At 42.4% G+C, this 23,421-nt stretch overlaps 1 protein-coding gene across 1 annotated transcript; it reads left to right on the top strand.

Moving 5' to 3' along the window:
• Positions 1-1,700: 1,700 nt before the first annotated feature.
• On the top strand, positions 1,701-22,751 carry LOC142085629 (guanylate cyclase soluble subunit beta-2-like). Its single transcript, XM_075157692.1, has 16 exons — positions 1,701-1,798; positions 2,208-2,302; positions 2,497-2,657; positions 3,053-3,152; positions 4,309-4,529; positions 4,606-4,711; positions 6,366-6,469; positions 8,038-8,058; positions 8,197-8,254; positions 12,432-12,752; positions 13,501-13,649; positions 15,882-16,028; positions 16,314-16,468; positions 18,012-18,226; positions 18,336-18,458; positions 19,222-22,751. The coding sequence occupies exons 1-16, from the start codon at positions 1,701-1,703 to the stop codon at positions 19,371-19,373; spliced, it is 2,226 nt and encodes a 741-aa protein (XP_075013793.1). The 3' UTR covers positions 19,374-22,751.
• Positions 22,752-23,421: the final 670 nt, after the last annotated feature.

The following is a 23,421-nucleotide window of genomic DNA, read 5'->3' on the forward strand; positions in this document are numbered from 1 at the left end:
CCCACAGGGCTGCGTGTGCGTGTTTGGCTGATAGAGAACAGAAACTCGTCTTTATTGGGGGGAGAATGTTTTTCCCCAAACAATTCTCCATTGTGTCCTCTCAGGATTCACTCTCAAAAGACACCTACAAACAATTCTTCCAAAAATAAACCTAGGAAATAAGGCAAGTCTGCCAGGCACTAAAACTCATGAATTCACTGCAGCTAAAACCCATCACTGTATTCCTGCTAACATCCCCACTGCTGGCCTTTCCTCTCAGACAGGCTGGGCGGCTGCAAACGCCGCCTGGACGATGGGCAGTCGTATGCAAGTGGCTTCATCTCCTGCTTCTTGTCAGGCCTACGGCAACAACCCACGGCTCGGCAGCCTCCACCAGCCAGATGAAAGATGCTGCTTCTCCCTACAAACCTCTTATCCTTGGGCAGGCGTGGTTATTGACTCCATCATTACAGTTCCCACTCTGCTAAGAGCAGTTTTAAGAAAGCCTTGGAAACGAACACCCTCCTCTTTTGTCACCCTCCTGGCCGCTCGCCCCAGCGAGGCCTCGGGAGGTTGGGACCCGGCAGGCCTGGCTGCACCGTGCAGTGCCCAGCCGGGTGTAACCGCACCATGTCCTGCCAGGCTCCAGCAGCGGGGAGCCAGGATCGGGAAACTGCCGTGACCTGCAATCGTGTCAGCGATGCCATTTCACCGAGATGCTCTTCGGCACCACTCGGAATTCCTGCGACGCCGGCAACTAACAGAAAACGCGCGTTTTCTGCTGAAACCCAGGCGAAGGAAGCCTCGACCTGCGCCTTCCCGGGCACCTCCCTGTGCTCCGGCAGCGCGCCCCTGCCCGCGCCCACCGGCCGCCACCGCGCCGGCAGCCGCGGGCGAGAGCAGCGGGGCCGGGCCTGGCCGTGCCGCCGCCCCCCAGGCGGGCAGCGGGGCGGGAGCGGCGGGAGCCAGCGGCGGCGCTGGGGGCGGCGGCCGGAGCCCGCGGGCGGCGGCGGAGCGGCGGCGGCAGGATGGTGAGCGGGCGGGGGCGGCGGGCAGGCGCGGGGCGGGCTCGGGGGGACCCGCAGGGTCGGCAGGCGGTTCGGACCCTCCTCCGGCCCCGGGCGGGGCCAGGCTGCCGCCGGGGAAAGCAGCGGGGGCGAGTCGGGACAGACGACAGACAGCTCCTGCCGTCCGGTCCTGGCCCGGGAGCCCAGCCGGCTGAGGGCCTCCTGCCTGCCGTGCCAACCCGCACAGCCCTAGGGGGTCTGGACCACACCATCCTTAGGCTGTTGCTGCTGTGATAGTGCTGCTTATGTTATCCTTTAACAGTCTTGCCCCCCCACCTCCAGTGTGCGGTTCGGCAGTGCTAAGGCAAACAATAGCAGTCACGGCAAAGCCAAACTTACCTCCCGATGCTGCAGCTGTGCATGGGTGCCGTGCCAGCCGCCGCAGGGGACGCGCTCTAGGCTGCATGCATGGCACGACAGATCCCTGACCTGGTGTCTCTGGGTCCTTACCTGCAAAACAGGATTGAATGCGTTTGCTCTGTTTTGCTGAATGCTTGTGAAATGCTGAGATAAAGGCTATGCTGTTTACTGAAAGACATAATGGCTGTCAAACATTATTACTTTCTCTTTTGCAATATAAAATTTGCAGTGGAATCTTAAGTACAAAAAGGTGGCCTGTTTGGGCTGCATTTTGAAAATCAGTATGTCTTTCCCATGCTCATCTATTTGCTTTTGCAGTATGGATTTATAAATACATGCCTGAAGTCCTTGGTGGTTGAAAAGTATGGTGAAGAAACATGGGAAAAATTAAGGTAATGTGTTCCCAATAAATGTAGTGTATTGAAAGAAAATGCTCAGGAATTTAGTAGCAGAGGATTATAATTTCTCACTGGTAAATGGCAGCTGATGTGTATCTCAAGTAATTATTAGAAGTAACTAGCAGGGCAAAAGCAAGAGTTTCTTACCTTGTAACACTTCATACTCTGATACTAATTCGTCCCAGTTAATTTGTTACATCAGATAATTAAGGATGACATTTAGTCTTATAGACAATTGTGCAATAGACTCGCTGGCTCACTGTGACAATATCGAAAAAGTAATTACACTGAAAAGCTGTCATCCTTGATATAAAGTCAGTTTAATTCCAGTACTTTCAGAAAAGCAGCTAAATGTTGTATTTACAGCACTTCTGAGACAAGAATATTGTCTTCTCTGTTGCAGACTGCAGGCCGGAGTCCAGGATTCCTTCTTGACTTTTGAGGTTTACAAAGATGAGATCACAATGCAGCTTGTCGACAAAGCCTGCCAAATATTAGGTATGTGTCACTGTGCCTCAAAAATGAACCATCCTGGGTCAAGCCTGAGACTGCAGCCCAGGTTTTAGTCTCCTGGGCTGTTTGGAATGCCCTCCCTATGTTGCAAATTTTCTGCATTCACTTTTAATACACATGACAGCATTTCAAGAACTCCCAAGCCTTTCTTATTCATTAAGGTATCTTTATTTTGCCAGGTGTTCCTGCTGACATGGTTCTGAGAGAGTTTGGAGAGTATTTCTTTGAATTCTGTAAACGCTCAGGCTATGACCACATGCTGAGGACACTGGGTGGAAATCTCTACGAGTTCATAGAGAACCTGGATGCATTGCACAGCTACCTGTCCCTTTCTTACCAGGCAAGTTCGAGTAGTAATTACTAAGCAGGTATGGGTGGACTCTGCCAGAGTTCGCAACACCAAGAACAGTGTCTCATAGGTGTGAACGAATAATGGAAAAAGATGCTATAACAGGCTGTCCTATGTTCTGAAACTGATTACTCCAAAATGTTAGGACAATTTTTAAAAATATTTTTTTCTGAGTGTCCTCAACATTAGATATTATTTAGTACATTGGCTATAATGCATAGTAGATTTTCCTTCACAGGTGAGCATATTTAATTTTCTGTTTTTCAGCTTATTCATATTACTGCTTATTTTATTAAGACATGGGATGCTTTCGTACAAGTGGAATTCACCAGTATCCTTTATCAGAAAAAGATACTGAGGTTTTGTTTTTGTTTGTTTTTCCTCAGGAGATGAATGCACCATCCTTTAGAGTAGAAAAGAATGAAGATGGGTCAATGCATTTACATTACTATTCAGACAGAAGAGGTCTGTGCCATATTGTGCCAGGTAAACAGATAGAATGCAGAGTACAGATCAGCTGGTAACGCAATATATATACAGAGTAATCATATATTTGCAGTTATACTTTGCTCAGATTTCAGAATCTTTTTTCAGATGAGGACTGGCCATGGAATTGAAGCCTGGTAGAGTTTAGTCACCAGACATCTGACCTCGGTATTTCCCTACTGCCTGATCACTCCTAGCTCCCAGTAGCTTCCATCAAGATTTATGATTTGACAACTCAGGCCATAAGTGTCCATTCCTGCTATAGAACTCCTATAGAATTCCCTTCCTGGAAGAAAAATTAAAATTCATGGTGTGTATTGTGTCTAACTGTTGATTAGTTCTCAGTGACTCATGCTCCTTAAATTACAATGAAGTGGAAATTATAGTTGATCTGAAGACATCCATCCATCCTGTGATAAATACTCCTGCAGTACATGCAATCTGTAAAACTACTATTGAACCCTGCTCAAAACTGAATCTTTTACCGGCATTTATAGGAATCTTCACAGTTGTACTTGTGCAAGGGTTAAACAGCTGTAAGTCTGTAAGAGATGATCATATTCCTTTCTTTCATAGATGCTGCTGAATTTAGAAGTTTATCAAAACTTCCCTCTTTGTCAAAACTCATTTCATATTCCTATTGAAGCACAGAACTATTTGGAATTTCAGACAGAGCTTTTCATGTCATTGTCCAGTATTTTGCCTAATAGCTAAGCAGAAATGAGAGGACTGATCGTGCATCTTCATGAAAGATATTCCCTTCCTTTCAAAAGAAAATACTCTGCAATGACTGAAATAGATTGTTATAGCAGAATCTCTTTAGACTCCCTGCACTTTTTGGGTTAAGGGGAATTCATATTATTGCTATGTATGACTAGTTGGACACATTCTTCAGATATCCTGCTGAGCTGCTTCTAGTGAAAGTAAGCATTTGTCATTAGACAAGACAAAAAGGAACAGTAACTTTAAAGCTTATCTCCTATGCAGATATTCTTATCACGGCAACGATAGGAGGAACGACATAGGTTACTTTCTTCTTCCAGAGTCCTTTGGAGAAATGATTTCTGAAACAGTGAAATTCCACTGTGGGCCCTCTAAAACGGCAAATGGAAAGGGTTTGTTCTTGGCAATACTTTGTCTTTTGTTTTCTCTTCAGGAATCATTGGTGCAGCAGCCCTGGATTTTTTTAACATTGAGATTTCAATGGAAATAGTCAATCAAACAGAAGAAGAAGAACGAACTGGGAAAAAAGAACATATTGTTTTTCTTGTCACTCAAAACCCTGTATTTTCATACAAGGAAAGAAATGAATTTTCTTCCTCACCTCAATATCTTGGTGACTCTGAAAAACAAATTGAGAACCAACTGAATAAAGAGGTATTTTAATATTAATTATCACTATATTATTAAAATAAAAACACCCTTGAGTTTCCCTTTGGATTTATTTCAACAGGACCTTGAAAAAGCCAAGAATACAATTAGAGACAGAGGAAGCTCTGTTTGTCCTGTCAAGAAAAGTCACTGGAAAACAATAAGAGGAATAATCACATTAGGAAAAGGTGAGAGAGCATTCAGAGGAGCTTGTCATAATTTCTGAGTCTCTCCAGCAGGAAAGTCAGTAAGCCTCCCTGTCTCACCCACCCATCCATTTTGAAGTTACCATTTATATTTCCTCTGCGTCTTTTCAAAATGTTTCTGGTTAAGTTTCTTTTGGTTAGACATTGGTAATCAAAGAAAAATTGCAGATAATAAGCATGCGTAGTAATGACAGACACTTAAATGGAATATGACCTGTCTCTTAAACAGGGTTTTCTGCTGAAAAGTATTCTTCTATAAAATGTCATCGTGTGGTACATTTGATACTTCCTTCTCATGTCATTTGGTCTACGATGATAAATTTAAGAGTGTTTTTTAACTTGGTAGCTGCTATTCCTTTCCAAAGTTATCAACTGCAGTAAATTCTGAAAGCCAAATTACACCCTCCACTACCAAAAATCTAATGCTAATCTAGCAATCTAGGTTTATATCTTTATATATTATATGTTTGTAATCTCTGTTTATATATATTTATAAACTGAAGGATTTTTTCAGTTAGGATCTTTTCATTCCCCAAGAGGAATGAGAATCCAGCTCAGTATCGCCAAGCTGTCTGGATTCCGGCAGGAGTGAAAAACTGAACCTGATATCATCTGGTGCAATGCCGCATGCATTACAAGAGCAGCTATATGGAGTAAGAAATTAATATGTATTCAAAATAAAATTTTAGAGTAGCATTATTACTTCAAAAAATAAAATCCTTTAACACTAAATGCAAGAGTTATCAAAAGCCCAACTTTGAAAGATGAAAAACCCACACTGACTTCCCCTGAAGCAGTAGGAGGTCTAAAAATTGGGTCCTAAATTTGTAATCTTTTTCACCCGTCTCTTAAGTGACTTGAGCATTTGTTATCAAGCAGAATTTACTAGAGTGACTGTCATAGGCACCTTCTGAGGAAAAGAGATCACTGGAAATAATCAGCCTTTTGGTTATTGTGGGTTACTGGAAAATCCAAGTTTATACTGTGAAGATCAAAGGCTTTGGGTGTTTCAGTCAGATGAGCACTTTTGACTATTTTACCCATTTTATTAATTTTACAAAAATATCTGTTCACTAGCAAGCACAACCTGCTCTATGGATTTGTGACCATTTTGAAAAAAACTCAGGGTAAGTAAAATAAAAACCAAACAGTAATTTGGTCTCTGTGCTACGGACTAGAGTTCTTTGTATAGAAGACTGAAACCCAGATCATGCTGGGTTTTCCTCCATAAGTGTTCCTTAGTAGCTGGCAAAGTATGTTAAATCCACTTCTGTGTACATTTTTGTGGGATATAGGCGTGTTATATTGCTATGACATCTGCAAATTCATAGAGCAGAAACATCTACAGTTGTTCATCTCTTCTTATTGTTTCCACATAATTTCATGCATCTAATGCTCTGTGCTTTTTGTGTGGTTAAGTTTTAAACTCCCAGCCAACTCCGATTAGTTGCTAATCAGCTGTGTATTGAACTGTGGAGCATTTAGCACAGATGTGTGCACATTTCTGGACCCACACACTGTTTACTTTGTCCTCACTCATGATATAGGGTCCTGTCTCACTGAGTGCTAAAAAGTAATGCTGACTGCTTTTATGAAGTGCAACCTGATTAAAAACTACACATTTGTCTTGCCACAGGTAAGCTCCTGAGAGGATTTGATCCTGTTTATCCCAAGAGCCTCTGGATTGACACAAAAACATTTTGCAATGGACTTCCTTTTCATATGGTTTTTGACAAAGAGGTAGGACAAGCATGTGGTAAGGGCATTTAGATTGCATAAACCATATAGTAATTTTCTTCTGTTTTGACTGTCCTACACTTCACTGCTGCCTGTGCTCCGTATACAGCGCACGCTCATTTGTAGCATTTACAGAAGTGCTCTGTACAGACATGCAATACAAGTCACTCATAACAACTGGATCTGGATCATTTCAGATGGGAATCTCCTTTGAATTTATTGAGATTACCATGTCTGAAACAGCTGCAGATATGCCAACAACGTTTATTGCAGCAGTCTATCTGTTACCAAATACGGAACAGAATTTTATGAGGTTTCTGGCCACCTTCCTGTCCTTGGATGTGCCAGAGACACAACACATCCCTTAAACTGGATTTGTACTGATAGCTGGTCATCCTCTCCTCCCAGTTACCAATCTAACCAAAGGCTTTTGTAAGGCTTTGCAGGCAACTGAGGCTCTACATGCTTCCTGAGTCTACTCCTACAGGCTTCTGCTGGGAAAACCCAGCTACCTACTAAATCAGGCAGCATGCAACCCCGTCTAGTAGGAACTGGACCCAAAAATCTCTTTATCTTCCGGGGAAGGATTGAGTCTCCTCTCCTGTGCACACATACACTGCAGCAATGGAGCTGCCTTTCCCTTCGCAGGGAAAGTTTCCAACTAGCTGGTTCTGTGGCTGGTTTCCAGCTAGCCTGGGTTCCCACCAAGCTACAGTTCCTCTTGCTCCCAATTCTGTGCAGAGAATTTTAGCTTAAGACAGGAGCAAAGAAGGAGAAGCCGAGAATGGGACATCAGAAGAAAGCTGAATACAGCCACTCAGGGAATGTGTTTTGGCATCACAGTGATAGAGATTCCAGAGCACAGTCTGCTTCGTGCCACTATCCACATTAGCTGAAGTTCAGAGTTTTAAACCTTTCAAGACATCCAGTCAGCGTAATTTGATAAAATTACTAGTGTGGAAAAAGGGCAAGTCCTGCACCATTGTTGGTAGCTAGGTCAGAGCTTCAATAACTCTGATGACAAGCGGTGAAGGCACGGTGGACATTTCTGCAGGAGTTAAGAGCTCATATATGGTCATTAGGCTAAAAGAGAATGACTAAACCCTTAGACAGCAATGGTTAAGAGAAGGTAACCCATGGCATCCATTAGAAAATTAATATTTGCTAGGACATTTTGTGCCACAGCTGTTTTCTTTTTGGAAAGCAGGACATGCTCTGGTATCTCTAGCTTTCTCTTGCAGCTGCCTGTAAGGCTATTTGTTAGGCCTACACAAAGAAGGATAATAGCAAGGGTAATAGCAGATAGTTTTGTTTTGTTTTGTTTTTAACAATTGATAGGAAGAGCATTTGGATAATAACATTCTTTCCTGGGGGCTTTGTCTTGCTATGAAGGACACTCATTCAGAGCTTTGCGGTAATATGCTGATAAGGTAGAAACTTTGCTCAGAAATAAGCCATGTAGTATAGCAAGGCTGAGTGTGTGCACATATATAAACAGTGATCAGCTACAGCTTGGCCTGAACCCAAACAGGATATGAATTATAACACATTGTCCGTATTTTCTTTTTAAGCTCAGAGTGAAGCAAGCTGGGGTGAGCATTCAAAAGATTGTACCTGGCCTTCAGACCATGGGCATCTGCTTGGATCACTATTTCAGTATCGTTCACCCAGAAGTACCCTTCACCATCTCTAGCATTCAGAAATTCATCAACAGCCAATTTGTTTTCCAGACTAGAAGAGAGATGATGCCAGAGTCATGGAAACAACGGCCAATGCTAGAGCTGAGAGGTACTTTGCTGTTTTCAATAGCATAAGTGTTCATATTAAATCAGGAATTATGCTGGAGTTGAACTAATGCCTTTCTGTGGACTCCTGGCTTCACATAAGTCCTATAAATGGCCTTGTCTTTGTGCAGTGAGGAGAGGATTAGATGGTTCTGTTTAGAGAAACAGTACTTTAAGATGCTCATAGACAAATTCTGCTATCACCTCACCAGATTTTGAAGGCTTTCAGTCAGGAGTAACAACTGCACTCCCATTTGAAAGGCTTGGAAAGGCAGTGTTTTTCTAATGCTGTAAAACCCAAATCTTTGCAGGTTTCCTGAGTAACAGGGGCAAGGCCAAGGGAGGATTAGATTGTTTTCTGAACCACCTCTAGTCTCAGTTATTCGCAGAGTCACAGTTGAGTTCGGAAGGGACCTCTGGAGATTGTCTAGTCCATCCCCCATAGGGTCAACTACAGCAGGTTACTCAGGACCATGCCTAGTTGGGTTTTGAATACGTTCCAGGATGGAGACTCCACAACCTCCCTGGGCAACCCATTCCAGTGTTTACCCACCTTTACAGTAAAAAGGTTTTTCCTTATGTTTAAATGGAATGCCTGCATTTCAAATTAGTGCCCATTATCTCTTGTCCTTTCATTGGCTACCACTGAGAAAAGTATTTTTTACTCCCTCCTATCAGGTGTTTATACATGTTGAAAAGCCCCCCCCGAGGCTTGTCGTCTCTTAGGCTGAACAATCCCAGCTCTCTTAGCTTCTCCTTATATGACAGATGCTCCAAGCCTTCCCAGGTCCTCCATTCTTTACTTCTTAAAAATAAGAGTGACATTTACTTTCTCCCAGTCCTCAGGAACCTCCCCCGGTCAGAATGACCTTTCAAAGCTAATTGAGAGTGGCCTCGCAATGATGCTGACCAGCTCCCTCAGCACTCCTGGATGCATCAAACCAGGTCTCGTGGACTTCTGTATATCCATTTTGTTTAAATGTTTACTAACCTGAACCTCCTGTGCTGACGGTAGGTCTTCATCGCTCCAAGACTTTCCAACTGGTCTCAGGGCCCTGAGATTCCTGAAGGGCGATTCTTACCAGCAAAGACTGAAGCAAAGAAGGCACTGAGTACCTTGGACTTTTCCATATCCTTTCTCAGCAGATCCCTTGCTCCATTCAGCAGCAGGCCCGCATTTTCACTACTCTTCCTTTTGCTGCTCATATATCTGTAGAAGCCCTTCTTGTTCCTCAACAGATGCAACTGCAGGTGGGTTTTGGCTTTTTCAACGCTATCTCTTCCTCCGGGGTGACCTAACCCAGCTTTCACCTCTTCTATTCTTTCTTTTTTATATTTAAGTTTTGTCAGGAGCTCCTTGTTCATCCATGCAGGCCCCTGCCATGTTTGCTTGACTTTCTGCATATCGGGATAGACCATTCCTGAACTTGGAAGAGGAGATCCTTGGAAATCGACTGGGTCTTATGGACCCTTCTTCTTTCCAAGACTGTATCCCATGGGATTCTTCCAAGCAGATCCCTGAGTGGGACAAAGTCCGGTCTCCCGAAGTCCAGGGTTGCGATCTTGATTTTTGCCTTGTTCACTCCTCTAGGTTCTTGCACTCCACCATCGCACAGTCATTGCAGCCGAGGCTGCGCCCATCTCTGGCAGAACTACATCTGTAGTTCTTCACTGTTTGTAAGCATCGGGTCTAGCAGGACACCTCCCCGTATCGGCTCGTGCACTCCAGAAATCTCATTAATTGCTTGTGCCCTGCTGTGTTTTCTGTCCAGCAGACATCAAAGTAGCTGAAGTCCACCATGAGGGTTCCTCCACTTGTCTTAAGAAGATCTCATCTACTTTTTCTTCCTGAGCAGGGCATCTGTAGCAGACACCCGTCACAACGTCACCCACATTGGTCTGCCCTCTAATCCTTATCTAGGAGCTCTCAGCTGGCGCATCCTCCAGCCCCAAGCAGAGCTCCATGCACTTCCCTTGCTCTCTCACATAAAAGGCAGCTCCCCCTCCTCGCCTGCCTGTCCTTTCTAGAGTCTGCGTTCATCCTTTGCAGTTCTGCAGGTGTGTGAACCGCCCCACCAACCTCTCTGATCCCAATGACACGGCAGCCCTGAAACTGCACACAGACCTCTAGTTCCTCCTGTTTTTTCCCCATGCTGTGCACATTTGTGTACAGGCACCTCAGAGAGGGGCCCAGTCATGCCCGTTTCCCAGAAAAGGTACGCGAGTTTCCCCCATAATGCTGCCCTGTGCATTTTTCTTTGCAGAGGTTAGAACCAAATATATAATGTAAGGCATTACTCTGGGGCCATTCCTGCAACACAGTTGTGTCGTTGGTTTTGGTTAGGATTCAACGCCAGTTGCCCTGTGAATCTCCCCAACTCTCAACTACGGCCTTCTGCTTCACTGGGGACCTGTGGAAGGGACACAGTGCCAGCCCTCGGCGCCAGCTTCTGCTCGCGGAGCCACCGGGCTCAGCGTGGGGATGCACCGAGCTGTGTAAAAGCTGTAACTGTCCGTGTCTCCCCTCCCCATAGCTCTACACATCAGCCAGTACACCCGACACAGAATCGCTTTGCACTGCAAAGAATTTTCTTTGCCAAAGAAATTACTGCTTTGTACGTGGAACAAGATTTTAAACGCAGCCACCCAGCACAGGCAATGCCACTTCACAGATCTTGTATTGCATCTTTGGCACGTGCAGGCAATAATGAAAACGCAGGGTGAACGTTCCCGCAGCAATACACCGCAAGCATCGCTCCTGCCGGCGCGCGCTTCCCGCCTGCCGGGCGAGGGGCGGGAAGGGGCAGGGGCCGAGACAAAGTCCTGATAACGTTGCTACAGCTGGAGGAAAGAAATGGCTTCCCCTGTGCCTCCATGCATTTTGATTGCTAAAATGTGAATACATGATTCATTCTTAATTTATGCCTTTGAGGGGAGTTATTTGCTACTGGCTGGGTTTCAAATGTGGATAAAAATAGATTAGTTAGCTGTGTTTTTATTTTTTGTAGTCGCATTTTCAGATTCTGATTTCCATCTTCACCCCCCGCAATGTTATATAAGAGTTTACCAGTTAAAATTATTTTAGCAAAAAAGATATTTTATTTGCTTTATTTTTACTGGGAGGAATGAGTATGGAATGATTCTCCGCTTCGTGTAATTAACTATAATGACGTGGTTTAAGTGTTCTGTGACCTCAATTTTGCTTCTCTGAACTATATAATATGACCTAATTTTCCCTTCTCTCCTTTCACCTTTACATAATGAGCATCAAATCTGGTATTCCTGAGATTCAGAAAAAATTAAAAGTTTAGGGAGACCTTGAAAAAAGTGATGTTACCAAAACAAGGAACTTTAACTAGTCACAGGTACAATTTTACTTCCTCTTATGCTGTCAGGGTTAATTCATATGGTATCTCTGATGTTCCAAACCCGTTAGTTTTCAAGCTGTTCATCCAGTTGCCCTGGGGATGGGATGAGAGAGAAAGAAAGAAATAGGAATTCCTGGATTGCCGTTCAGAAACCAAGGATACTTATGAAGCAAATAAAGAATAATAACAATAAAGAATATAAAAAAATCAAACCCATAACCAAATCTCAACAAAGAAAACAAAAACTCAATCCCCCACCAAAAATCCTTTCTACCTTTCAGGCATTTTTGTACCTGCTCATTTAGATGATCATAGTGACTGAAAGCTGCTGCTTCCAGGAAGCAAAGCTCCCTTGATTTTACTGGGGCCACATTTTACCCACTGTGAAATTAAACTTTAAATGTTTCACTTAATCATTGTGAGTCCCAGCTCCCCTGTGCAAGATGCTGACTGACTGGCTTCAGAAACAGCTCAAGAACGATGAGAGGAGAGGAGAAAGGAGAGGAGAGATGTTGCGAGCACTGAGGTTCCTCGTGAAGAGGAGGGACCTGAAGCATGGTTGGGCTCTGCCTCGCACTGGCAGTGTGTGAGTGACTGCTTTCCGGGTCCTGAAATTTTTTTATTTGCCTAGTGTACCTGCCCCAAACAAGTCCACCTCTAATTCCAGGAAACAGAGTAATTCCTGTGATGACCCAGACCCTACAAAAAACCACTGTCCTTAGAACTCATCCCCTAAAATTAACATCAGTAATACTGAGCATCACGTGAAAGTCCAAGCTGCTGAAAACGCTTACCGACGCTTGTTTCAAACAGGCCAGATGATCTGGATGGAGTCCCTGCAGTGCATGCTCTATCTCTGCTCACCTTTGCTTCGCACTTTGCATGAACTGGAGGAGCGACAGATGCATATTGCAGACATTGCACCTCACGACGTGACCAGGGATTTGATTCTTCTCAATCAGCAGCGACTGGCAGAGATGGAGCTCTCTAACCAGCTGGAGAGGAAGAAGGAAGAACTGCGGATACTGTCGAAGCACCTGGAGGAAGAGAAGAAAAAGACTGAAGCTCTGCTCTACGCCATGCTTCCCCAGCACGTGGCCAACCAGCTGAAAGAGGGGAAGCGAGTTGAGGCAGGTGAATGAACAGGATTCGTGATGCAGGATTCATGCACCAGGTGATGGTGATAGAGATACTGGGGTGCTGGCACAGCCCCATTGCCACTATCGTGGAGTACGTTCTCTACGTGGTGACATTCCTGGGTAGGAGGAGGACCACAGACCCTTAATCTCACTGATAATAAAGATTAGACTATTCTTTCAAACAAAGCTTTGGAAGCTATTTGCCAAAATTGTTCCTTAGGAGGTGAAAGCTGCCCATTCAGGGAACAAAATTCAGTGTTTCAACAGTAAACTGAGATTTTGTTTTTAACGTGGGTATACAGGGAAATGAGGGCTCAAAAGTGAAAGGAATAAAGAAATTGGTCTTTTCTAGAAAATTCTTAATTCCTCTATGCTATCTATAAACGTAGAATCATCGTGATTCCCATTGTTATTAAGGATAGCAAGTAAGAATATGCTTAAATTCCCTTTAGTAAGCACATATATGAAGTTAGGGGTAAAGAGCTAAGTATATCCTGAATATGGATGGACAAAGGGATGTAATCAGATGTCTGGATTGTTTGAGATGTGCGATGATTCTTATATTTTATATACTCTTATATCGACATCTGTCTTTCATATCAGCACCCCTATATGCGTATTACAACTGGCAGGTCATATGTCCTAAAAGAATGACGAGAAGGTAATCTTTGCAAACAGCTCTCAAACAGATGTCGTGATTGTCCAGCCATTACAAGTACTTACTACTGGTCTTTTGCTCACAGGGGAGTTCAAGGAGTGCACTATATTGTTCAGCGATGTTGTGACCTTTACCAACATTTGTGCCCAATGTGAGCCTATTCAGATAGTCCTCATGTTGAATTCAATGTACCTGCGATTTGACAGACTGACCACAGTGCATGATGTGTACAAGGTATGTACTGATTGATGAAGGTTGTAGAAATAGTCTGGAAAAAGATTTTGTTGTTGTTGTTTTGGTTTTTTGTTTTTAAATGCACTTAAATCGTCTTCCCCCAGCATGACTTTTGATAAACCATAAAATACTGCATATTTGTCGTGGCCACACAGAGAAACTAAAAATCAGGCAGAGGTGTGTGATTAAATACGTTTAAAATTTTCAGACAGGAATGTAACGTCTATCATGGGCTAGAGTCTCTTTCCACAGCGCTAACACTAGATTGGCTGTTCTTTCATACATCTCTCTCTCTTTTCTCTCTCAAATGCCTACCCAACATGACAAGGATATCCTAGTTTATGGACCAGTTTGAATCATTTTCCTAGTTCTTTTATTCCAACCTGTTGTAATAAAACAGGTCACTATGTCATTAAGTGTCTCTTTTGATAGGAAATAACATTATAAACTATACCCGGATAATACCTAGACTTTGTTTTGCTTTATGGAGCTCTTAGGCAATGGTATAGATCTCCTGCTGACCCCAAAGAGCATTGGTTAGATCTAGACTGTCTAGATGGACATGTTGTCTCCAAACCGTTCTGGAAGGATCAGAGCCCTGGTTGACATATAATAATAGCATTATTAACATCTCCAGATTTGACGAGCTAAAGAGCAAGTCCAAAGTTTCTGCCTGTCCCCAGCACATTAAATATTTAGGAAGGCAGAAGTAGCAAAGGGTGAAATCCAAATCTCAGGCAAGGCACGCAGTTCATCCCACAATAAATTGTACTGGGAAATCAGAAGCATTTCTGCCTTGGCAAGGAAACTGTGTTCAATAATTGAAACATCCAGGATATGGCCCACAGATTTAGGATAAATTAGCATCGTATTCTGTCTGAATCATCCATCTTGAGTAAATTATCTGTCACTACAATAATCTCCTTTTGATGCCTGTATGTAACTCCTATTAATATTGAAGGAGGTTACCAGGGTACAGAGAGGGAAAACGAGATTGCTGTTTCAGGGAATTGAGAAAGGAATGAAATATTGAAATTGATCAAAGAAAATTGGCCCAAGCTTATAAACATCTGAAGTTATGAATAAATCCTGTTAAATTAAACCTCCTACGAGGGCCAAAAAATAATTAGGGCATCTATTTGCATTAGTAGCTTTTTACAGTTGTTTTTAATTTGTTACAGAAGATTACTGGCATTACTATGGGATTGGCTATCTGATAGAAGGCATGTACAGGAACACATTTTTCAAGACTAATGTGCTGAACAGTTTTAAGTCGTTGTGTTGATGAACAAACCCAAAGATGAAATTATGTTCCCGCTTTCCTATTGGTGTTCATTTTTAAGAAATCCAATTAATCTAATTTAAACCGATCTCTTATTTACTGATGATAAATGTAACAATGAAGTCTCATAAGACCAGTTTAGAGAATTTCCTTACCTTGTAACAGTCTTTTACAGTGAATTTTAAACATTTGGGAATTCTGTTTCAAACAGGCCTATTCTATTCCCAGCGAAATCTCTGGTACAGGGACAAATCCCAGAGTATTTCTCAGGTGCCTTATCATGCACTTCAAGGAGACTGGATGCCTGAGGGAGGACGAACCCTTCAGTATTTGTCTCACAGGCTGCAGCATGTTGTGGGAAAACAGCTGGTTGCAAGGAGGGATGCTCACTTAGTTCACACTTTGCATTCTCTGACATCCTGGAGATTGGAGGTTTCTTAATTTCATGTGAACCCCTTAATAATAATCACGAGTGAATAGACTCCCTTGCTTTATTGTGACTTTTTAAAAAAGAAATCTCTTTTTAAAAAGAAATACGCTTTTAACCCCAATTGTGAATTAGAGCTAATTAATAGCATTCAGCTATCGGATAACCTGGCTCAGGAGTCTGTGCCTGGGGATAGCTCTTTGCATATAGGTCTGCCCTGGGTAAGAGGAAGGCAAAAAGTCTGACACTTTCACAGCATCCCTCACTCCGTAGGGTCTCACACACTGATACCTAAAATGGGTCAAGTAAGCAGGGACAGAATGCATTGAAATTTTTAGTGTGGAGTCAAGGAAAGGATCCCCATCTCAAGGAAACTCTCACATGCTAGAGCTTTTTAGTGATTGGAAACATCTTTTAGAACAAAGAGGGAGTTGGTGCAGGTAAGAAGAGCCCCAAACAGCAAAGCACTAACCTGAGCAAGATATATATGGCATGCTCATATGCTTGTCCCTCTCAATTAAAGGTGGAGACAATTGGAGACGCCTATATGGTAGTAGGTGGGGTCCCGGTGCCTGTCCCCACTCATGCTGAGCGAGTTGCTAACTTTGCCTTGGGGATGATAATAGCAGCTAAAGGAGTACAGAACCCAGTTTCTGGAAATCCTATCCAAGTAAGTTGTTAACGCTAAGATGCATGTGTGTCGGTCTGCTTCTTGGGTTGGGCTTCTGGTTAATGTATTGCAGTAGGACATCAAAGAGCTGCTTCTGACTCCTCTGTGACTTTGGGCAAGGCCCGCATGGGTACATTTTTCATGAAGAGCCTCTCCCTGTGGATATTTGATGTTTTACTGGTGTCCAGTGTTGTGTTAGGATGAACTTTTAGGTGGCTGGATAGCATTAAGAAAGATGTTAAATAACAAATGACATTTTTTGGGGGGGTTTATGTCTTTGTAAAGATTAGAGTTGGGATCCATACAGGTCCTGTCTTGGCTGGAGTGGTTGGAGAAAAGATGCCTCGTTACTGCTTGTTTGGAGACACGGTGAATATAGCTTCCCGGATGGAGAGTCATGGTGTCCCAAGTAAAATTCATCTAAGCTCCAGCGCCTATCAGTGAGTAACTATGATGAAAACTTTGCCTGTTAAAAGCTGTGCTAAAAAACACTGCCTTGCCAGCTGCAGCTTTCAACGTAGATGATGCTGTCTTTAGTCACTGATTTATGCAGCTTACTTATAAAGAAAAATCACTGCTTGCCAAGAGTTTTATTTGTTCTGATTATTTCAAATGCACTTGTATATAGAGACAGAAGTTTGAAAGTCTCGATCCTAGAGAGCAAACTATGGGAAAAAAATAATTGTGATGGCTTATTTGGAAGTACTGATAGAGTGATGTAAATGCTAGAAAGACGGTCAGATCATTTAATTTGGCATTTAATTTGCAAAACAAAAGCTTTAAAATCTCTCTGATTGAGCTCAACAATTTGTGACAAAACAGTTTTATTTGCACTTACTAAGGATTAACTGCATAAACCACTATCCTATTCATGCAGTGAGTAATTTACTTTCCTAAAACCCATGTCACTAAAAATTAAATACTACATTTTCAAGAATTTTATGTATGCATAGAATATGTATGCAAGAGATGGAAGTGAAGACAAGCTACAAAGGAGGAGTACAAAAACATTGTCAGGACACCTAAGAATGATATTAGGAAAGCCAGAGCTCAACTAGCGTTGAAATGGGCAAGGAAGCTTCAAAGGCAGTAAGAGGAGCTTCCGCTACATTAGCAGAGAAGTATAAATGGAAACGTGGACCTGTGGTGGCAGGTGATTTAGTGACAGTGCCCTGAATAAAGGCCGAGTTACTCAAGGCCTCTCTTGCCTCGGTCTTCACTGACGAAGTCTTCAAGGTCGCTGCACCTAGAGTCAGGGTTCAAGGAGTAGGCGAAGTACCAGTATTGGAAGAGGGTCAGATCAGGGGTCTTTTGAGAAATCTCAGTCTATAGAAGTGTATGGGAGCAGACAGGATGCCTCCAAAGGTAATGAGAGAGCTGGGTGACGGCATTACAGTGCTGCGGCCTGTCATCTTTGGAAGGTCATGAAGATCAGCGCCGTAGCAACTGAAGAAAGCCAGATGTTGCACCTATATTGAAAAATGGCAAAGAGGACAGGCTAGGGAACTATAGGCTGGTCAGCCTCGTGTCAGTCCCAGTGAAAATCAGGTCCTCTTGGAAGCCATTTTTGGACACATGAACAAGGCAATTGGGAATAGCCGGTCTGGATTTACCGGGAGTAAATCATGCTTGATGAACCTGATTGCCTTCTCTGATGAAATGACTGGAGATAGTTCTGTCTAACTGACATTGGATGCCTCAGTTCTTAATTTCTATTTATTGGCCAATAAGAACCCTCCACCTTACTGAAGTATTTGACTATGTGATCCATTGATTTTTGATCAGGCTGTATGTGTAAAGCTATAAAGGCACAGCAGGCTTGAGTAAACAATTGAAACAAACCCTCAGTTGTTCACGGATCAATACTGTTTTTCCCGGACTGTTGTGATTTGATTACTTAGATTACAATAGCTCTTCGAAAACATCAGTGTAATTTTTGCTAATCTTAAATTTTCATGTGTCATTTTGCTTCTGATATTTTAGATGCCTAAAATGCAAGAATTTTGAGATGACTGAAAGAGGAGAAATAGAAGTAAAAGGCAAAGGGAAAATGCACACATACTTCCTCATTAGAAACAAAACTGCAACTGAGAATGAGATTATGGGAAGGCCAATGAAAGACTTAGATTCTGGCCATGAATCTGTTCAGTCCTTTCAAGAAGGTAGGACTGAAACAATACCAAGTTGTCATCAGCCAGGTAGAGTCAACTTGACATATCAAGTCATCAACTTGACATATCTTTCCCTCCTTGAACAAATGAACGTTAATACAACTCAATTAAACATCCTTTTCTGTTCTTCTTTCAGTTACTCAGACTCAGCCAGAGAAGGATCAGACCCCAGCCATTGCAATGAAGTATATTGATGGCCCCACAGATACACAAAACAGCCTCAAAAGAAGAAATCAAGCAAAAACTGCAGATTTAACAGGTAGTTATTTAGTTACCATCTAGCAAAGACAACAAAACTAGGAAGTAACTGAGTCTTAATCTTGCAGCTTCTTTAATAACTTCTGAATAACCATTGTTCTACTCAAGCCAGAAATTCATGCCAACATATCCATGTTGGTGAAACTAACCATTCTGCACACTGTTTAGGGCCAAACAAATTCACCTTCAGAGCAATCCCAGGTGTTAATTGTGCACTAGGGAGAGAGAAGCTGACATAGCTGTCAAACCCCAGAGTCCTTCTGGCAGTGCAAACCGAACAGATAAATGTTAGACAGCTCTTCACGTGGACAGACCCAATTGTTCGTGTACACATCTTTTCCTAGAAAAGCTGTCATTATTTGTAGTTATGGGGAAGCCCTTATCGACTCAAGCCTGAGAAAGAGAGACCTCACTGGCTATGCAGCCTGGCAGTCCTCAAGCCAGTCTCCTGCAGGAGTCAGAAGGATTTATTGCCATGCCCATGTTCTGCGACCAAAGTTCATTCTCCTTGAAAGTAGCTGATATTGAAAGAGAGACAACGGATTTGATGCCATAACAGTCTAATCTAATGCAGCAAGTCTGGTAATTCTATTTATGTGTTTTGTGGATTTTATACAGACTAAATATGTTGTCAGTGATTACTAGAAAATATTTTACTCCCTTCCCTCCCACCTGCTTAGACGTAGTAGTTAATCTAGTAGATGGTGTGCTGACAAACCTCCACGGCCATTAAAAACTCACGCTGAAGGAGTGTTTCCTTTTAGGCAAAACTTACGATTCCAAAAGCGATGGGAGTCTCCATGGCAACCAGCATGCAGATGATGGTCCTTGTCCTCTAAACCGGGGAAGAGTCAAACCTGCTACTGAGGAGCCACAGATTAGAAACGTTCGCTCTAATTTTTGCACTTTACTCTAAGTTTCTTACTTTCTACATTAAACAGAGCAATTTTATTATGATTTAGTGCATTTTGCTGTTGTAGGACTGATTTTGTATATCAAGTACCACATGATTTTGTAAAAAAAAAAAACAACAAAAAACCCAAGGGAAAAGAAAGAAAAAAGACATTTCATCACAGTTTTCAGCAAAAAGAAAACAATGGAGGATTTTTTTTTTAATCTACACATGCCATATAATACTCCCACTGGAGAAGGAAACCACCGCAAGATGCTTTGAAGACGTATTTTTCAGCCTCTGCCATGTCTTTGAATAGCCCTATGTAAAAATCACTTTTTGGTATCTCATGCAGCAATTGAGAAAGAGGCGACTCATCCAACTAGAAATATTCCTACTCTAATGAGCACTTGCCATAAAAGAAACATTCCCTGAAGTGACCATCTGTCTTGACTTCAGCACAGCCAACAACTTCCCCGTGTAAGATTAGCAGAGTTTGATCTACATTTTAACTACAATGACAGTTTAATCTCTTAACAGGTCTTTTGTTGGGCAAAGGCATTATGCAGTAGAAGTGCAGAATAGATCTAATACAGCCTGTATTTTTCCATTCTGAAGAGAAAATATTGTGTGCTTTATAGCACCCAACAGTAAAAAAAACCATCTGCGACCTTTGAACCAGCTGTCCGTGCTGTGCTTAGATGGTCGTAGAAGGACGTGCACATCAAATTCATCACAACACTGAAGGACTATTCAAGGCCTATGAACTATTTGAGACCTTCAAATGAGTTGCCAGTTTATTTCTCATTTTCTCACCCCAGCTAAACAAAAATGAAGTTTCAGGACTACAGAGGGAGCCTGTCAGTGCTGGAATTAATGTTGTTAATGTCATTGAAAAGAACAGCATTAAAGATCAACATCACTTACCTGGTGTCAGAGGCTCCTCAGCTGAATTACTTCCATGCTGATGTATTCTTAGATTATGCCTGATCAGAAATGGCAGAGAAAAATTGAAGTTCAGCTGTCAGGGATTTAAGATGTAGGAGCAAAAATACAATGGATATAGAGGTTGTGGACAATTCGGCGCATCATAAATTGTGCTCTCACTCCTGTAAATGGAGCTTGGAGTAGGTGCAATGTGCTTGTACTGGGTGACTTTGACAGGAGGTGCGCCCTGCACGCCGGTATTTGGGCATGGATTCATTGTCTAAGGATGCAAGCATGAGACCCACTTGAACTTTGAGCAAGAACTCACTGGAGAAGATGATAATATTACTCCTCTGTTACAGTCTGGAGCATCACCTTTCCACCTCTGTGTCTGTGGCAAGAGTGAGGCTCTTTAAACACCAGACAGAGAGGTAAGACTGATGAAAGGCATCTCCTCCTCTCTATAGTATAACAAGATGAAATTTCACCTGGTTAGATTTTCTTTTTAAATCTCTGAGACGGGAGCTCCTTTGTCTGGGTGCTCTACAGCTCTGCCTACGTTAGCAAGTAGCACGGACCAGTAGAGGAGAATGCGTAGAGAGAAACCATCAGTGCTGTTGTCCACACTATAGGTATTTCAGAGGGCTTGCTAGTGTGGTCCCACGCACCGAATACCTGTTAGCTTTTGGAGCACCTTATAAGCACATCCTCTGACTTAGTTTCATCCAGAAAAGATCCATTCGTGTGCTTTGAGACCACTCTACAATGTGAAACAAAGTATGGTAAGTGGGTTTGATCAGGAAATTCACTCAGGAGGGTACTCCTGACTGACTGAAATGCTGATATAGATGCACCCTTTAACATTAGCACTTTCCACGGTACAGCGGAGCAGCACCATTCTGGGAGAGTGTGGTTTTATGAATGGTAGGATTGATTGATTGATTGATTGATTTATAAGGATTTTGCTATCTAGGCACTGTTCATTATTTTGGCGAGGGCAAGATCTACGGCAGGTTGAAGATGCATCTAAGGATTATTATTGTTAGGTTGGGTATCAAGATTTTAAACATTTGACTGTGTGCTATCCTCAGACACACAACTTCTAAATTTCACTTCATCCTTAGTAACTCCTCCCCACCGGGCCAGTGCTTATGGCTTTGCACTTCTGTATTATGACCATAGCTTTAAAAAGACTTTCCTGAAGTTCTCTCTCACTTACAATGATGTAAATGTGAAGTAACAGTTAAATTGGCACTATCCCACTGATTTAAGTTGAGAATCAACTCTGACAAGACTTTTTTGTCTCCAACGTAGAGATGCATTTCACTGCTCTTGACTAGTCTTGCTGATGGAATGGAGAACACATCATTTAACAAATGGCAGGGGTGGACTCCGTCTTTATCAGCGTTCCCTATGGAGATATAAAGCCGCTTAGCCCCAAGCACAAGTGTGGCACAGGAGTGCACAGCTCTCAGTGGCCAGTGCCAATGCAGGAGGGAACCTCTTGCTGTCTCAGCTGCTCTTGCAGTCCCATACCTGCGTGGCTGAATACCACTGACCACCTCTCTGAAAGGAAGAATTTCCGTCTGGAAATTGTCCAACAAGCCTGGCCATCAGTGACTAGGGTTTAGTATACGTTCCGGGGTTTAATACAGATATATTGCAGAGTAGTTTTAGGTAGAAGCCCAGAGCTCCTCTGAACTTGTATGGATCCTCTTGGGAAGAAGAAAGAAAAGGACCACGGCTTAATTGCTGCCTGCATCTCTCTGTCCAAATTTTAACACTTGCTTTGCTTGCACCTGCCCTTTTTGCTCAGTGCAAAAACAATCTATGAATGTTTAATGTTGGAATGTTTTAATTGCCAGTAAGTGCTCCATGGTAAGTTACTTCATGCTGTACTGTGCTAAAACTGATGTGCTCAGTGGTGTCTCTGTGGCCTCTGCTACAACCTGGTTCTCCTGGAGATGCAGAGCTAGGTCAAATCTGCACAACTGCTTTTAAAAATTAATGCGCCTGTGCCTCATCATGTGTTCTTAAATCTGTGGGCACTGCTAGAGACTGCAAAAATATCATTCAAAAATAAATGTTTCCATTAATATACTGACTGCCATTTGTCAATGACTACTTTGATTCCTTTCCCTCTTTTCCCTTCCACCTTTTCTGTTTTTTCCCTGTAAGTATACAAAAGTTTAAGACCATTATACCTCTAATAAATGTCCAGTGAGTTTAATTTCTTCACCATACACCAAGTTATATGTGTTTGTATAACATCAGAATCAGCAGCCCACTACAGCTGACATTGTCATATGCTTACTAATACGCAGTCTTAGTGTCAGTGACCTATCTACATTGATAGACACAAAAAGGGTAGGAGAAGAGAATTCCCACTGCTGCTTAGTGGAAGCTGAGGCTTAGAAAACTTAAGATTTGAGACATTTGAAAGCTGTCTAAAGCATATGGATTCCCAAATCCCATTAAATCTGGTGTTCAAACATGAATTGTCAAAAGCTTGTGTACCCTAAAGGTCTAGGGGCCAGATTTTCAAAGATGACTTGTTACTTTGCTAAGTGAAATCAACTGCATTTAGGTACTTAACTGAACACATATGCAGTGTCTAGTTTCTGACAATGAAGCTTTCTTTAAAACATTTTAAAAGCACTTCCTTGTAAATGCCTTCTAAAATGAGCTGTTCAGTAGACTTTCCAAACTGTAACCTCATTTGCTGGAAGTCATGGATTTATTACATCTGACATTACAATGTGACTCTGTATGGACCCAAGCTGAAGATAAAAATCCACAATTAAAATAGCAGTGAAATTGAAATTATTACTTCATTGGTGAGAATATATTAAAAATGTACTTGAATACACAAAACATGGTGAATTTCAAAATGAAAAAAGGAGCACAGATTTTTATACAAGTATACAACATGTCAGAAAATCCAAAGGGATTTTTTTCCACCAGGCCTCTGCTTTCACTTTTGAAAGCTCAAGAGTTTAAGAGTAGGCAGTGAGATGAAAATCTTCCTTAAAGTTATCGGTACAAACACCTACTGTTCATGCATTCTCTGTAGAATATGCCATCATCAGTGCTGCCTGTACATAAAGAAATAGCAATGTACAGTATTTTCGTTCCATGAATATTT

The sequence above is a fragment of the Calonectris borealis genome, chromosome 9 (assembly GCF_964195595.1).
Source record: "Calonectris borealis chromosome 9, bCalBor7.hap1.2, whole genome shotgun sequence".
Lineage (NCBI taxonomy): Eukaryota > Metazoa > Chordata > Aves > Procellariiformes > Procellariidae > Calonectris > Calonectris borealis.

Coding starts and splice junctions, on each gene's coding strand:
- LOC142085629 (XM_075157692.1), top strand. CDS start 1,701: ATGCTCATCTATTTGCTTTTGCAGTATGGATTTATAAATACATGCCTG. Junction 1,799..2,207: donor GAAACATGGGAAAAATTAAG/GTAATGTGTTCC, acceptor TCTCTGTTGCAG/ACTGCAGGCCGGAGTCCAGG. Junction 2,303..2,496: donor CAAAGCCTGCCAAATATTAG/GTATGTGTCACT, acceptor TTATTTTGCCAG/GTGTTCCTGCTGACATGGTT.